This window comes from Myotis myotis, unplaced genomic scaffold (genome assembly GCF_014108235.1).
Source record: "Myotis myotis isolate mMyoMyo1 unplaced genomic scaffold, mMyoMyo1.p scaffold_m19_p_1, whole genome shotgun sequence".
NCBI lineage: Eukaryota > Metazoa > Chordata > Mammalia > Chiroptera > Vespertilionidae > Myotis > Myotis myotis.
The window spans coordinates 153,449,362-153,465,697 of record NW_023416313.1 but is presented as its reverse complement, the minus strand read 5'-3'; the positions used below and the strand labels follow the sequence as shown (position 1 = coordinate 153,465,697).

At 40.6% G+C, this 16,336-nt stretch overlaps 1 protein-coding gene across 2 annotated transcripts in view; it reads right to left on the bottom strand.

The window, feature by feature from the left end:
• Positions 1 to 16,336, bottom strand: part of FMN1 (formin 1) — a 407,216-nt gene that overhangs the window by 10,886 nt on the left and 379,994 nt on the right. For both annotated transcript variants that reach the window (XM_036296418.1, XM_036296411.1), the window contains one exon: positions 956 to 1,040. In XM_036296418.1, the coding sequence (XP_036152311.1) occupies positions 956 to 1,040 (85 nt within the window). The remainder of the gene's footprint in view (positions 1 to 955; positions 1,041 to 16,336) is intronic.

Below are 16,336 nucleotides of genomic sequence, written 5' to 3'. Positions count from 1 at the left end.
GTGAGGAAAGTGATACTCCCACTTTCCACTCACTGCTGTTTTCCGTTGCAGCGCCAACCAAAGTTGCCGAAATTCATGATAACAAGGAAAAGAACTAACACTTACTGAGCTCTTATTACATCCTAGGCACTTTGCATGTCTCTTCCTACCTTCCTCAAAATCACTCTAAAGCAAAGATAATATTATTTCCCTCTTTTCACAGAAGAGGGAGAAGCAAAAACTTCACTAAGGTTTTCCAACTAGTCAGTGGCTGAGATGGGATTTGAACCCTGACACCTTGGGTTCATAACCATTTAGCTATTCCAACTATTCTCTGTGACAAACAGGTGGAGATTCATTGTGATCTACCCTGAAAACATGACCTTGGAGGACAACTTGACCCCACAGGTAGGAAGCCAGACCAGACTGCTGTTTTCTAGGACAGGGAGGGACTTCTGAGACTCAGAGTGTGGTCCCGGCTTTTGTTATCCGTTTGTGAAGTGATACAGGTAGACTGCATCTTTTCTGCATCTCAGTTTTTCTACTGATCCAAAGAGGATAAGCCTGCCCTTTTCTTTCATTGGGGAAACTGATGAGAGTGAAATGCTTAAACATTTCAGGAGAAAGGTGCTTTGAGATGAGGGGGATCATGGCATGTGGGGGGAGGGCAGTGGAAGGGTATGAAATGACAAGTGACTCAGTTTGGTTTATTAGAAAATGACCTTTGTTGAGTTTGGTGGCAAACACATGAAGCTGTTTTGTTCCTCTCTCTCTCTACACACACACACACACACACACACACACACACACATATATATATATGTGTGTAATCTGTACACTACTCTGGGGTGGAAACTGAGAATCTGGACACTACCTGCCATTCCCCTGAGTTTTGTCCTTTCAATTCAGACACACTCCTGGGCGCACATCAGTTATAATGAAAAATCTTGAGGTTATGTTGAAAAATGTATCTCACCAGACTGGCCGTGGGATTGATTTTCTTTGTCTCCACTTTCTTCTCTGCTGTCAACTTGCTGACTGATTCCTGAGCCATTTTCAATCTGAAATTAAGACGGAGTGGGGAGGGGAGAGGAGGAAAAAGAAGGAGGGGAAAAAAGAAAAGAAGAAATAGGAAGAGATCAGGTTAAACAGAAATCCAAATCATGTTGAGTTAATCAACAGTTTGGAAATATAAGGAATGGTTTCAATGCTTTTCATTATTAAATTCAAACTCTAATTAGGTGTCAAGGCATATCTTCTGTGTTATCAAAGGTGAATTACCTTCCCTGGCTGAGGGGCTCACCTAGATGACTTTGGAAAGTCTGTGCTTTTGTGTCCAAAGCAGGAGTTTTTAATCTACAGAAAACTAGATGCAGTTACTTTATTCTCCACGTGCATGTCAAGGCTATCTGACTTGTGATCTAGCTACTCAGCAGACATGAAAACGAAAAATATGAAAATTCACCAATTTACATCAAGAAAGTGAAAAACAACCCAAAGAATGGGAGAAAATATCTGTAAATCATATATCTGACAAAGGACTTATATTGAGAATACATGAAGAACACTTACAACTCAAAAGAACAAATTGCCCAATTAAAAAATAGGCAAGGGATTTGAATAGACATTGCTCCAAAGAAGACATGCAAATGGCCAATAAGCACATGAAAAAAGACATTTTTAGTCATCAGGGAAATGCTAATAAAAACCACGAGATAGATACTTTTTTACATTCATTAGGATGGCTAGAATAAAAGAAGAAGACAATAACAAGTGTTGGAGGCAAGGACTTAGAGGAATTGGAACACTGATGCATTGCTTATGGGATTGTAGAATGGCACCGTCACTTAGGCAGTTTTTCAAAATGTTAAGCATAGTTACCATACGACGCTATAATTTCACTGCTAAGTATGTAAATATATGTATAGGCAAGTAAATAAAAATATATATCCATACAAACACTTGCATATGAATGTTTAAAGCAGCGTTATTCATAATACCCAAGAGTAGAAACAACTCAAATTTCCATCGTCTGAAAAATGGATAGACAAAATGTGGTATATCCACGTAATGAACTAGACCATAAAAGGAATGAAATGCTGATATATGTTACAAAGGGGATGAACCTCAAAAACATTAAGGCAAGTGAAAAAAGGCAACTACAAAAATCCACGTATTATATAATTCTATTAATGTGAAATGTCCGGGATAGGCAAATCCAGAGACAGAAAGTGGGTTAGCAAAGCCAGAGGCTGGGGATCTAGACAGTATCAACTGTTACTGAAGATGTGGGGGAATGAGAACTGACAAACTGCACTGGGAAGTGTAAACTGGTGTAGCAGGCTTCGGAAAATCAACTAAAACTGCAAACATGCATACCCTATGAGCCATCAATTTCTCTTCTAGGGAGATACCCCAAAGAAACTTTTATACAGACACAGAGCTTTCACTGCAGTGATATGTGCAATAATGAAAAACTGGAAACCTAATGATTAGGTTCAGTGGGTAACAGATGGATGGTAATCTATATACGTAAAAACCTAATATGCAAATAGACAGAATGGTGGAACAACAGAACAACCGATCGCTAATGATGTGTGCTGACCAGCAGGGGGCATGCGCTGAACATGGCAGGCATCGGCAGCAGGTGGCAGAGCGCGGAACCTGGTGGGTGTCAGCCATGGTGGGATGGTGGAGCAGGTGAGCGGGGGCGCCAGACCAAGGTGGGGTACCTGTTGCTGTTATCGGGGTGAGCCTCTGGTGGTTACTGAAAATTCTTTGCTCCCATGCACTGCGGTCCCTCTCGGTGCTCGCACCTGCTGCTGGCACTGGTCCCACTCGCCCCTGAGGGCTTCTCCACCTCCCTCTATTCCTGAGTGGCAATTAGGGCAACAGCTACCACTCATACTCACTGACAGTGCCGGTCCCGCTTGCACCTGCTGCTGGTGCCTGCCCCAATCGTCCTGCGTCGCTAGTGGGTGCGAGCGGGGCCAGCACCATTAGTTCATGGGAGCAGCAGTGATGGGAGTGGGGCTGCTGGCAGACAAAGGACCCGGGCCGCAGTGGGAGGGGCTGGGCGGGGGTGCAGAGGATGGGCCAAGACCCGCCCCTGTGCCCACCGCAGACTCACAGCCCACAGTTTCTTTCAGGGTGCACAAATTCGTGCACTGGGCCCCTAGTAGTAAATAATAGCGAACATTCATTGGGTGCTTACTCCATGCCAGGTACAGTTCTACCTGGTTTATTTGAATTACACCATTTATTTCTCATGACAACCTTGTGATAGAGGAACTTTCACTCTTCTTATTTTATAGGTCTTAATCACCATGCAATACTGTTTTTAAAAAATTATATTCATTTAATGCAGTGGTTCTCAACCTTCCTAATGCCATGACCCTTTAATACAGTTCCTCATGTTGTGGTGACTCCCAATTTCATTGTTACAATTGAACATAATTAAAGCATAGTGATTAATCACAAAAACAATATATAATTATATATGTGTTTTCCGATGGTCTTAGGCGACCCCTGTGAAAGGGTCATTCGACCCCCAAAGGGGTCGCAACCCGCAGGTTGAGAACCACTGATTTAATGGAATATGGGATAACTGTGAACTAGACCTATTTTTATTGACAGAATGTCTTATCAACAATTACATGAGAGAAATATGTTCAGGTCCTCAGCCACTATGGAAAAGAGTATGAAGGCTCCACAAAAAATTAAGGATAGAGTTACCATGTGATCTAGTGACCCCTCTTCTGTGGATCTGCCTAAAAAATTTGAGAACATTTATTTGCAAAGATATATGCATCCCTAAGTTCATTGCAGCAATATTTACAGTGGCCAAGACATGGAAACAACTAGTGTCCTTCTATAGATGATTGATAAAGAAGATGTGGAACATGGGGTGGGGTGGGGGGGCTGACAAGCATAGGTTTATAGCTGTGAATATGCAAATATTCTTGTATTATTTATTTGTCTTATTCTTCTTCTTATTGTTATTATTTTGTATCTTTACTTGTGATTTACCTTTTAGGTAATGATGGCTGGCAATTTAACCTACATTTGCCCACACCTGCATATACAATGGAATATTACTCAGCCATAAGAAAAGATAAAAAAGTTCTATTTGTGACAACACATAGATCTTGAGAGTATCATGCTAAGCAAAATAAATCAGACAGAAAAAGTTAAGAAACATATGATTTCACTAATACGTGGGATATAAAACTGAAAGCAACAGATAAACAAATAAGAAAAAACAAACAAAAAAACTCATACACACAGACAACAGTATGGTGGTTACTAGAAGGAAGGGAGTTGGGAGTAGTAAAGGATAAAAAAGGGGGTCAAATATATGGTGATGGAAGATTTGAGATTGGGTGGTAGGCACATCATGCAATATACAAAAAGACGTATCATAGAATTGTAGACTTGAAACCTATATATTCTTTTTAACCAATGCCAACCCAATTAGTTTAATAAAAAACCCAATTACAGATATCAGAAACATGATATTGAGAGACTGAAGCATTCTGCAGAGTGACACAGTGAAGAGGCCATGTAGCATGATGGCCAAGTGCTCAGGCTCCAGAGCCTGGCTATGGGATTAATGCTGAGTGTCACCACTTACTAGCTGTTTCACCCCGGACAAGTGACCTCTCTGTGCACCTTGATTTCCTAAAAAGGGGGATAACAGCAGCCTGCTACATATAGTCACTGAAAGGATGGAAATAGTACAGCTCCAGGCACAGTGCAATCAGGCAATACATGTTCCCTACTCTTGTCTGTGCATGCAATATGCTACATTGTGCATGTTTATAAATGGAAACCACAAAACAGTATTGTTCACCGATGCCTGTATGTGTGTGTAAACATACATATAAACATCTATCTATATTTATATACAGACTGGAAAGATACTCATTAGTTACATGATGGGGATTATTACTAGCAAAATGGAAGAAGAGAATGGCTTTGGGAGGTAGTGTATAGAATAGTACAATTTAATTTTTTATAATGCCTCATTATTTTTAAATTAAAAACTCTTAAATAATACTTGGTAAATGTGAAGAGATAATTCCAGGTGGTGGGAATATGGGTGCCATGTTATTCTTTCTATGTTTCTTTTTTTAAATTTTTTCTCAAAATATTTTAAAAGTACTAAATATTCAAAAATCCACCAACTCACAGACTCTTTGAAAAATGAACATGCTAATGAGAAGCAAGGACCTACAATCAACATTACTCTATCCAGTAAGGCTATCATTTAGAATTGAGGGAGAGATAAAGAGCTTCCCAAACAAGAAAAAGCTGAAGGAGTTTATCACCACCAATCAGTATTATAAGAAATGTTAAAGGGACTTCTCCAAGAAGAAGAAAAAAAATATGAATAAGAAAATATTGCAAAGAAAAATATTCTTACTAAGACAAATATCAGAAAAGAAGTGGATCAACCAACACTAAAGCTAGTACACAGGTTAAAAGACAAAAGTAGAAAGATCATGTATAATTCCAAAAGTAAATTAAGCAATACACAAAAACACACAAAAGAAGCAAGATATAATGATAAAAAATATAAATGGGGAGGGGGTGAGTAAAAATGGTAGTGATTTTAGAATGTATTCGAACATAAGTGATCATCAACTTAAAATAGACTACTATACACATAGCTTCCTATATATGCAGCCCATGGTAACCACAAACCAAAAATCTACAAGAAATCCTATATAATAAGAGGCTAATATGCAAATAGACCAACCAGCAGAACAACCAAACAACCGGTCACTATAATGTGCGCTGACTACCAGGGGGCGTGTGTGGAACATGGCAGGCATTGGCCACGGTGGGATGGTGGAGCAGGTAAGTGGGGGCGCCAGACCAAAGTGGGGCACCAGTTGCTGTCATCAGGGCAAACCTCTGGTGATTACTGAAAATTCTTTGCTCCTGTGCACTGCGGTCCTGCCTGGCGCTTGCACTTGCTGCTGGCCCCGATTGCTTGGCGCCGTCAGTGAGCGCGAGCTGTGGCTGCCGCCCCGATTGCCCCTGAGGGCTTCTCCACCTCCCTGCTCCTGAGGGGTGATCGGGGCAGCAGCCACCACTCGCACCCGCTGATGGCATCAACCCCTCTTGCACTCACTGCTGGCACTGGCCCCAATCACTCTGTGTCATCAGTGGGTGTGAGTGGGGCCGGTGCCATTAGTGTGTGGGAGCAGCAGTGGTGGAAGCGGGGCTGCAGGCAGACAAGGGACCAGGGGCCATGGCAGGAGGGTCTGGGTGGGGGTCCGGAGGATGGGCTGAGACCTGCCTCTGTGCCCACCACAGCCTCTCGGCCCACAGTTCCTTTAAAGGTGCACGAATTCATGCACTGGGCCCCTAGTAAATAAAATAAATCCAAACACAACAAAGAAACTAATCAACATACAAGAAAGGATAGCAAGAGAATAGAAACAGAGAACTACAAAAACAATAAAAACAATTAATAAAATGTCAATAACTACAAACCTATTAATAATTACTTTAAATGTAATTGGATTAAATGCTCCAATCAAATGATAAATGGATAAAGAAAAGGTGGTACATATATGTATAATGGAACATTACTTGGTCATAAAAAAGAATGAAATCTCACCATTTGTGATGACATGAATGGACCTAGAGGGTATTATGCTAAATGAAATGTCAGACAGAGAAAGACAAATATCATATGATTTCATTTATACGTGCACTCTTAAAAAACAAAATAGATGAGCAAACAAAACAGAAAGAAACTCACAGATATAGAGAACAAACTACTGGTTGCCAGATGGGACGGGGGTTGTGGTGTTGGTTGAAAAAGGTGAAGGGATTAAGAAGTATAAATTGGCAATTATAAAACCAGTCATGGAGGTATAAAATACAGATTAGGGAATATAGTCAATAGTATTGCAATACTTATACATAGTGTCAGGTATGTGCAAAACTTATGGGGGATCACTTTGTAAGTTATATAAATGTGTAACTGCTATGTTGTGCACCTGAAACTAATACAATATTGAATGTCAATTGTAACTGAAATTTTTTTAAAAAGAAAAAAGAAACCCTGCTTCTTCTTCAGGGAATTAAATAAAAATATCTTGCTCAACATTAATCACATACTTGCTTCATATTGAAGAAGTGGCTGAGTGTCTTAGCTCTTTATTTAGCTAATTTCACACAATGTACTTAAAACATTTGCTTAACCTAATCTAACCTCCCAGTCCACATGCTCAATTTAGTTACAATGAATTCAACATGCTGACTTGTGTACCAGGAAAGAAATAAAAATGAGACAAAGATGAGCAATGATTTACAAAACCCAAGAAGAACTACATCGGCAAAGCTGCCCTGAGAACGGGCACTTCCCATCACTGACATAGGTCTGAGTGTATACACCACAATGCCTACTAAACTTTTCCATTTGCAGCAATAACCATGACTATCTCCCCCCCCCCCCCCGCCACCCGCCCCAAAAGAAAAGACTGCACTAAAAGGAGCAACCCAGGTCAGACAGCATTGGAGACTCTGGCTACTAAGGGATTTGCAAACCACGACGATAGTGTTGTGAGGCCACAGCTTGGAGCATCTACTCTTCTTGGCTTCTCTCCAGCAAGATTGGTTTTCAAAGAGAACACCTATTAGTGATCCTGGAATCCCAATTCCAACGGAGTGGTTTGGAATTACCATTTCTCTCCCGGCCCCCTAACTTTTAGGGAACTTTTCTCTGGCCACCTTTTGCTTTAGTAGTTCCTTTTCACCTTTGAATTCTGGTCTCTTCTTTCAGAGTTGGTTTTCTACCACCCTCCTGCTCAGCACTGCCTTTTCCAGCTTCCGCATCCTTCAGCAGTCCTGCAACCTCCCTCCACGCTGGCCATGTAGAGGCACGGGGATGGGAGCCAACCTAAAGTCCTGTCTCCACTGCAAACCTTTTCCTACTGGTCCTGGCTGTTGTGCTGGCCCCAGGCAGTCACACATACCCCATCCTCTCAAGGCAATTCTGACCTGAGTGACCCCATCCTGCTCTTCTCCTAATATTTTCATTCAGTGATTATGCCTCCCTTTCAAAGGGAACTCTTGAAAATCACATGGATTGGGGGAAGGCAAAACTTGGGCCAAGTAGCTTCAGCATCCACTAGATTTAATTCTAATTCAAACCCTGCCAGTTATTAGAAGACTTGGAGCAAATAATCAACTTTTGTAAATTTCAGTTTCCTTATCTATGAAATGGAGGTTAATATCAACCACAAGGTAACATCATTAAAATGTCCATACTACCCAAAACAATCTATAGATTCAATATAATCTCCATTAAAATGTCAACGGCATATTTCACAGACCCAGAACAAACTCTCCAAAAATTATATGGAATAAAAATAGACCCCGAATAGCCACAGCATTCCTGAGAAAGAAAAACAAAGTTGGAGGGATCACAATACCAGATATCAAGCGATATTACAAAGCCACTGTTCTCAAAACTGCCTGGTACTGGCAAAAGAACAGACATATAGACCAATAGAATAGAGAACCCAGAAATCAACCCAAGTCATTATGCTCAATTAATACTTGACAAAGGAGGCAAGAGCATATAATGGAGTCAAGACAGTCTCTTCAATAAATGGTGTTGGGAATATTGGACAGATGCATGCAAAAAGATGAAACTAGACCACCAACTTACACCATACACAAAAATAAACTCAAAATAGATAAAGGAGTTAAACGTAAGATGGGAAACCATAAAAATCTTAGAAGAATCTACAGGCATCAAAATATCAGACATATCTTGTAGCAATATCTTTACCGACACATCTCCTAGGACAATGGAAACTAAAGAGAAAATAAACAAATGGTACTACATCAAAATAAAAAGCTTCTGCACAGCAAAAGAAACCATCAAAAAAATGACAAGCCCACTGCATGGGAGAACATATTTGCGCAATGTCATATCTGATAAGGGCCTAATCTCCAAAATTTATAGGGAACTCATACAACTTAACAAAAGGAAAATAAACAATCCAATTAAAAAGTGGGCAAAGGACCTTGATAGACACTTTTTTCGAATGAGGACATACAGAAAGCCAAGAGATATATGAAAACATGCTCAAAGTCACTAATCATTCGAGAAATGCAAATCAAAACAACAATGAGGTACCATCTCACACCTGTCAGAATGGCTATCATCAACAAATCAACAAATGACAAGTGCTGGCGAGGATGTGGAGAAAAAGGAACACTTGTGCACTGCTGGTGGGGATGCAGACTGTTGCAGCCACTGTGGAGAAGAGTATGGAGTTTCCTCAAAAAAAAAAAAATTAAAAATGGAACTCCCATTTGACCCAGTAATCCCACTTCTAGGAATGTATCCCAAGAAATCAGAAACACCAATCAGAAAGAATATATGCACCCCTATGTTCATAGCAGCGCAATTTATGATAGCTAAGATTTGGAAACAGCCTAAGTGCCCATCAGCAGATGAGTGGATAAAAAACTGTGGAACATCTAAACAATAGAATAATATGCTGCTGTAAAAAAAAAAAAAAAAAAAGAACTCTTACCATTTGCAACAGCATGGATGGACCTGGAGAGCATTATGCTAAGGGAAATAAGCCAGTCAGAGAAAGATAAATATCACATGATCTCACTCATTTGTGGAATAGAATTAACAACATAAACTGATGAACAAAAATAGATACAGAGACATAGAAGCATTGAACCAACTGCCAAACCTCAGAGGAATGACAGGGGATGGTGGGGGCGGGGGTCAATGGGAGAAAAGGAGACATCAACCAAAGGACTTGTATGCATGCATATAATAAGCAAAACCAATGGGCACAGACAGTAGGGGGGTGAGAGCATGTGCTGGGGGGAGGGAGCAGGTGGGGAGGGGTCAATGTGGGAAAAAGGAGACATAAATACTTTCAACAATAGAATTTAAATTAAAAAAATATCAACCACAAGGTATAATTATGAGAATTACATGAATTGATAAATGTAAAACATCTAGTATGTCTGGTATATATATGGTAAGTGGTCAGTAAAGGATAACCATTATGGAATCTTCCATCACAGAAATGGAGAAACTGCGGAAGATGCTTGGCAACAGTTTCTGACTACCAATTAAACAGTTGCAGCTTTTAGCTAAGTATTTGTATCATGAAAGCAAACCAGCTATTGCTATTATCCTGAGACCTAGCAAACCAAAGAACTCACCTCAATTTCTCTGATTCTAAAAGTCCTTTCTAGAAGCTAAACTTTGGTACAGGTATGAGAAAAATCCCTCAACCAAATAAATAAGAGAAACTATTTACATTTCAAAACAAAGGTTGCATCTATTGCCTTATATTTTTTCTAAGTTTCAGAGAGGTAATTAGTATAAATAAAACTTACATTTCAAATATTATTGAAGTTGGGATTAAGTATATTTTTTTCATATTAACTTTGTTTTTCTGGTAACAAAAATAACATTTGTTTCTTATAGAAAATTTATGTTTATACACTTAAAAATTATATTTCCTATTTATACTGTATGTCTAAAAATACAAAGAAAAAGTGAGACTTGCTGGCCATTTAAATATTTTTACCATGATGTAGTTAAGACGTAAGTGGACCAGGTAATGAAAATTCAGCTCACATACAAAACTCTCAGCCAGACCATAGGGACACAAAGGCAGTGGTGGTGGCTATCATTTTTACTGCTGTGTCCCTGGTCCTTGAGACAGAAATGAATGGAGAACTAGAGAACAGAATTGCAAAAAAAATAATAATAATAATAATAAAATAAAAAAACTCTTACTTTTCTAAAATACTGTTCACTGGAATTTCTTGACAACGCTGAGCTCACGAGATTGCATAGGCATTGCAACCCATGCAGTTTCATGGGGCCCCCAGCCTTCACGACTCCTGCCACTGTCGTGAATGTTTTTCTATAAGTTACTCTGCATCTTGTGCAGCTGATCCCGCCTAAAACTTTCTAGGACATTTACAGTCATTTTTATTAACAAAGGGAGACATTTTTCAACTCTTTTCCCAGGGGACATTTGCTACATGAAGAAAGGTAAACTTGGTTGGCTCGAGTTGACACCTCCCTCTGAAGTTTAATTTATCTGACTGTGCTGTCATCATTTCTAGGCACCTGCCTTGTACACCAGACTGTAGGTCTTCAAAGGCAGGGGTACGACTTTATTGTCTTTCTTTCCTCAGCATCTTGTACAACACCTGGCATATAGTAGATGATGAATGAATACTGAATAAATAGGTGAATAAAGGATTATAAGTGACTAACCTCTAAACTGTAAGAATTCAGGCATGAAGAATGGTTATGGGGAAACATGCAAGTCCATTAAGATCCATTAAAACAGCCCTAGCCAGTTTGGCTCAATGGATAGAGCATCGGCCTGCGGACTGAAGGGTCCCAGGTTTGATTCCAGTCAAGGGCACATGCCCTGGTGGAGGGCTCAATCCCCAGAAGGGGGCGTGCAGGAGGCAGCCGGTGATTCTCATCATTGATGTTTCAATCTCTCTCCTTCCCTCTTCCGCTCTGAAATCAATTAAAAAATATTTTAAAAAGATCCATTAAAATATAAAGTTCCTTAATGTCATCTGAATACATCACCAATGCTCCAAACTGATTCTTCGAAATGCAAACCCGCAAATTCTCACTAGATCTCTGTACGTTGTTAACAATAGAGTCCACGTCATTTTTTTGAGGGCAAGGCTGTTTCTCAGCTGCTTTTGTATCATATCTATGGTAAGAAGCAAATGCTAAATATCATGACAATCTAGCTAGATTATGAACACTGGAAGGGCAGAACACAGAGGTAGGTATTAAAAACTGCTTTGACCTCACTAGAGATTGATTGTCTGTCTATCTATCTATCTATCTATCTATCTATCTATCTATCTATCTATCTATCTACCTACCTACCTATCTCTATCTATTGCTTGAGAATGTTCTTCAAAAATGGTGGGCAAAGTGTCCTACACTTGCTGCAGAAACTCCAACAGCTGCTGTTGTTGATGGCATTACATGTACTCGGAGTCAGTGTTCTGGTAATCATGTGGGAAAAGACTGCAAGCCGGAGGTCTGCTGTGTGCTCCCCCTCAGAGGGCTTATACTAGTATATATTTAAGTTCACTTGCTAACATTTGTAAATGCAGAGCTTTCATGGAAGATTTCCCAGCTCTGACATCTCTTATAAAACGGGAAGGTTCGGCAACATCCAGTGGCATTCCTGTGCTGCAACTCCTCAGTTCCTGGCACTCCCTGCCACTCCCTGCCATCCCCGCAGTCCTGTGGTTGTCAGCCATGCCATCCGTCAGCCTTTTGCACAGTTGGTTTTCCTATACTCTGCACACTTTGCTCATTTTTGCTGCCTTCCTGGACTCTCTAAGCTTTGAGGTTTGAGCTGGGAGACTTAGTGGAAGGCTACTGTGATACTCCAAGAGTGCAGACCACTGGAAGGGTCTTCTAATCCATCCTCCTGCTAATGGACATGGTCTCAATTAATAATGCACAACTCGCTCAGCCAGCATGGCTCAGAGGTTGAGCATCAACCTATGGACCAGGAGGTTACGGTTTGATTCCCAGTCAGGGCACATGCCCAGGTTGCAGGCTTGGTCCCCACTAGGGGGTGTGCAGGAATCAGAGGGTCAATGATTCTCTCTCATCACTGATGTTTCTATTTCTCTCTCCTTCTCCCTTCCTCTCTGAAATCAATAAAAATATATTACTAAAACAATGCATAACTCTAAAAATGTCACTTCTCTGTTTGAAAACTTTCAATGACTCCCATACTGTAGCCAGAATAACAAAGGTTTTCTGAAAAGGGCCAGATAGTAAAATTCCAGGCTTCGTGGTTTATATGGTTTCTGCAGCTACTCAACTCTGCTGCTGTGGTGTGAAAGAGCCATAAGAAATACATGTATGAGCAGCAATGCCGTGTATTCTAATAAACTATTTAGAGAAACTGGTGGTGAGGTGGATTTGGCCTAATGGCCATGGTTTGCTGCTCTTTGAACGAGATAGTGTAAGATTCAATTCCTTACGCTCGCAATCAAAGCTCACCCACTTTCTAAACTTAGTTTACTTGTCTGTTTTACCTTTAAAGACCCAGATCTGGTTTTATATTGTCCTTAGACAAATCACTTAAACCATTTGAGACTTAATTTCCTTGCCTGCTAAAAGTGGGCATAATACCGCACCTCAGTAATACAATTACTGTGAAAATTTAAAAAAGATATACTGGTATATGATTACTTACCAAATATGATTACTTTCCTTCACCTCCCTGTGGCTTCCTGTCCCAAGCAAACCACTCACCATTCCTTGTACAAGGCTTTTCTCACCTCTGTATCTTGCTCTTACAGTTCCCTCAATTACTTTCTTACTCATTTCCACGTGCTCAAATTCCTCCCATTCTTCTGTTCCCAGCTTAAGTGCCCAAGTCATGAAAGCTTCCTTCATCTCTCTTAGCCAGAAGTAATTGCTCTTTTCTCAAGTGAAAGGGCACTTTGTGCCTCTCGTAAGGCACTTAGGACTTTTCATCTAAGGACTGTCTAGGTGTCTTATTTCCTTCACACCACTGGGAACACTTGACGACAATGATCGCACCCTATGCATATCTGGTCTTCTCCCTGTTCCTACCCTTAGCACTGCGCTGTGCACAAATTAGTGATTAGCAGATATCTAAGTAACAAATGAATGACTTGCATTGACAGTTTTTCCTCCCTACCTTAAAAAAGTATACCTGTTTAGTAAATACCTAGACTAGTAGAACGACTATCTAATCCATTTGCATGCCATTTATCCTTGGGGAACAAAAGTAAAAACATTTAAAAATCTAGTTCCAGTTACTGATTAGCTGATTGAGTCCTAACAAGGAAACAGAAAGGGTGCTTGAGGCCACCCAAATGTGCTGTGTTTATACATGTCAACTTGTATATTCCAGAATGTCTAAAAGTATCCACATTACTCTGCCCACAAAGAGACTAAGGCTCAGATAGGTTATAGGCAAATACTAGTTTTGGTTTCAAACCTTATATTCCACCCCCCTTCGAAAAATAGATACATAAAGAAAATAAGAAAGAAAATAACTATTCTTAATTCATAAATGCCTCAGTAAAACAGACTTCTGAAAACCCCATCTTCTTTTTCTTTATCCTGCATATGATCCCTACGGAGTTACGGAGGGCCTCAGTAAATTTCATTTGCTGCCAAAGTCTACTGAGGAAAGACACGGAGTGAGATGAGACAGTGACTCATGTCTTCTGATGTTCCTGCTTAGCCCTCACTCTGTGGAAGTGATTTGTAGCCTTGGTTTCATAGGAGAAGCACCTGGGAAGGGAATTTTGCTCCTACTTAGAAAGTAGAAAGCTACAAGAGACATTGTTCCCATCCTAACGATGAAAACAGCTAGAAAATGTATAAAATCATACTTTTTCTTTTCTAATATATTTTTAATTGATTTCAGAGAGATGAAGGGAGAAGGGGAGAGAGAGAGAAACATCGATGAAAAAAAGAAACATCAATCAGCTGCCTCCTGAAGGCCACCTTACCGGGATCTCAGGCATGTACCCTGATGGGGAATTGAACCGGGACCTCTCAGGGCATGGGGCAATGCTCAACTAACGAAGCCACACTAGCCAAGGGCAAAAAATCATACTTTTTCTTTAACAAAAGAGCTAGGATCACGTGGCACCTAAGTGAACTGCATCCTGAAGAGTAGCAGGCCTTTTCACTTAGAGGGTAGGCACCCCAGGACTACAACGTCATCTGGGAGGTCATAACACTGGGCATACCGTGGGCTTTCTACAGGCTAGATTTATATGCTCACAGCCAAATCAAACCAATTCAGAATGCAGCCATATAAGACTGAAGAAGTACAATGTCTTTGTTCTTTTGACATTCAGTATTTCATTGATTCATGGTGCACAAGGTAGAATATACTGAAATCAGCATGAAATTTATATAAGAGAAGTGCTGTCATTTTTGACCATAGGAATGAACCACACCAACCAATCAAGAGATATGTGACATTATTGAGCAGGTGAGGTAGAGAGAGTGTTTAGATTCTTTTATACTCCTTGTCACTATTGGAAAAACCAACATTTTAGAGCAATGTTTTCAAACTGTCTTTGAAAGAGCCTTAACGTTCAACAAAGATGTTTCAGGGAGAGGAGGAAGAGTTAGGGGACGTTCTAGACCCCTAACATCTGCAAGCCCTGCTTTACCAGAAAAGCTTTATATTATCTGTTTTATATATTGGGGCTTCAAGCATGTTTTCATTTGGACAAAAAGAGCTCTGCTGGTTTTTGTGTGCGTGTGTGTGTGTGTGTGTGTGTGTGTGTGTGTGTGTGTGTGTCTGTGTGTTTTTAAATAAAAAGTTGGAAAACCCCTTTGCATGGAATTCAATAGAACCCATAGAAACTCCTAGGGAGGAAGAAAAAAAACAAAACACTGTTGTCTTCAGGAGAATGATAGCCAATAAAAGTCCTTTTCCTAAAGAAATATTCAGAGATATTGTGGAGGTGGATAACCAATTTAAGAAGAAAATGTGCTTTGCCCTAACTGGTTTGGCTCAGCAGATAGAGCATGGGCCTGTGGACTGAGGGTCCTGAGTTTGATTCTGATCAAGGGCACATGCCCAGGTTGTGGGCTTGATCCCCAGTAGGGGTTGTGCAGGAGGCAGCCAATCAATGATTCTCTCTCATCAATAATGTTTCTATCTCTCTCTCCCTCTCCCTTCCTCTCTGAAATCAATATATATATATATATATTGGCCCAGTGCATGAAATTTGTGCATGGTGGGGGGGTGGGTCACTCAGCCGGGCCTGCACCCTCTCGCAATCTGGGACATCCCTCTTGTAATCTGGGACCACTGGCTCCTAACCGCTTGCCTGTCTGCCTGCATGATCGCCCTTAACCCCTCTGCCTACCTGCCTGATTGCCCCTAACGACTCGCCTGCCTGCCTGATCACCCCTAACCACTCTACCTGCCTGATAGCCCCTAACTGCTCGCCTGCCTGCCTGATTGCCTCTAACTGCCTCTGCCTTGGCCTTCACTGCCGTGGCTTCATCCAAAAGGTTGTCTGGAAGGACATCTGGAAGGTCATTTGGCTGACTGGTCTAATTAGAATATTATGCTTTTATTATTATAGATATATATAGAAGACAATGTGTTTTGAAAGGATGATTCTTCTGACAGCCCGAGCCACTAGATTTGAGCTTTGGGGCTCTAGTAAAATATCATATGTTTAAAAATCAGAAACATGGCTAGTTCTACCCCTCTTCCTTGCTTCTTACTTTCCAGATATGTATTAATGCTGAGAGATCAAAAGTCTCTGG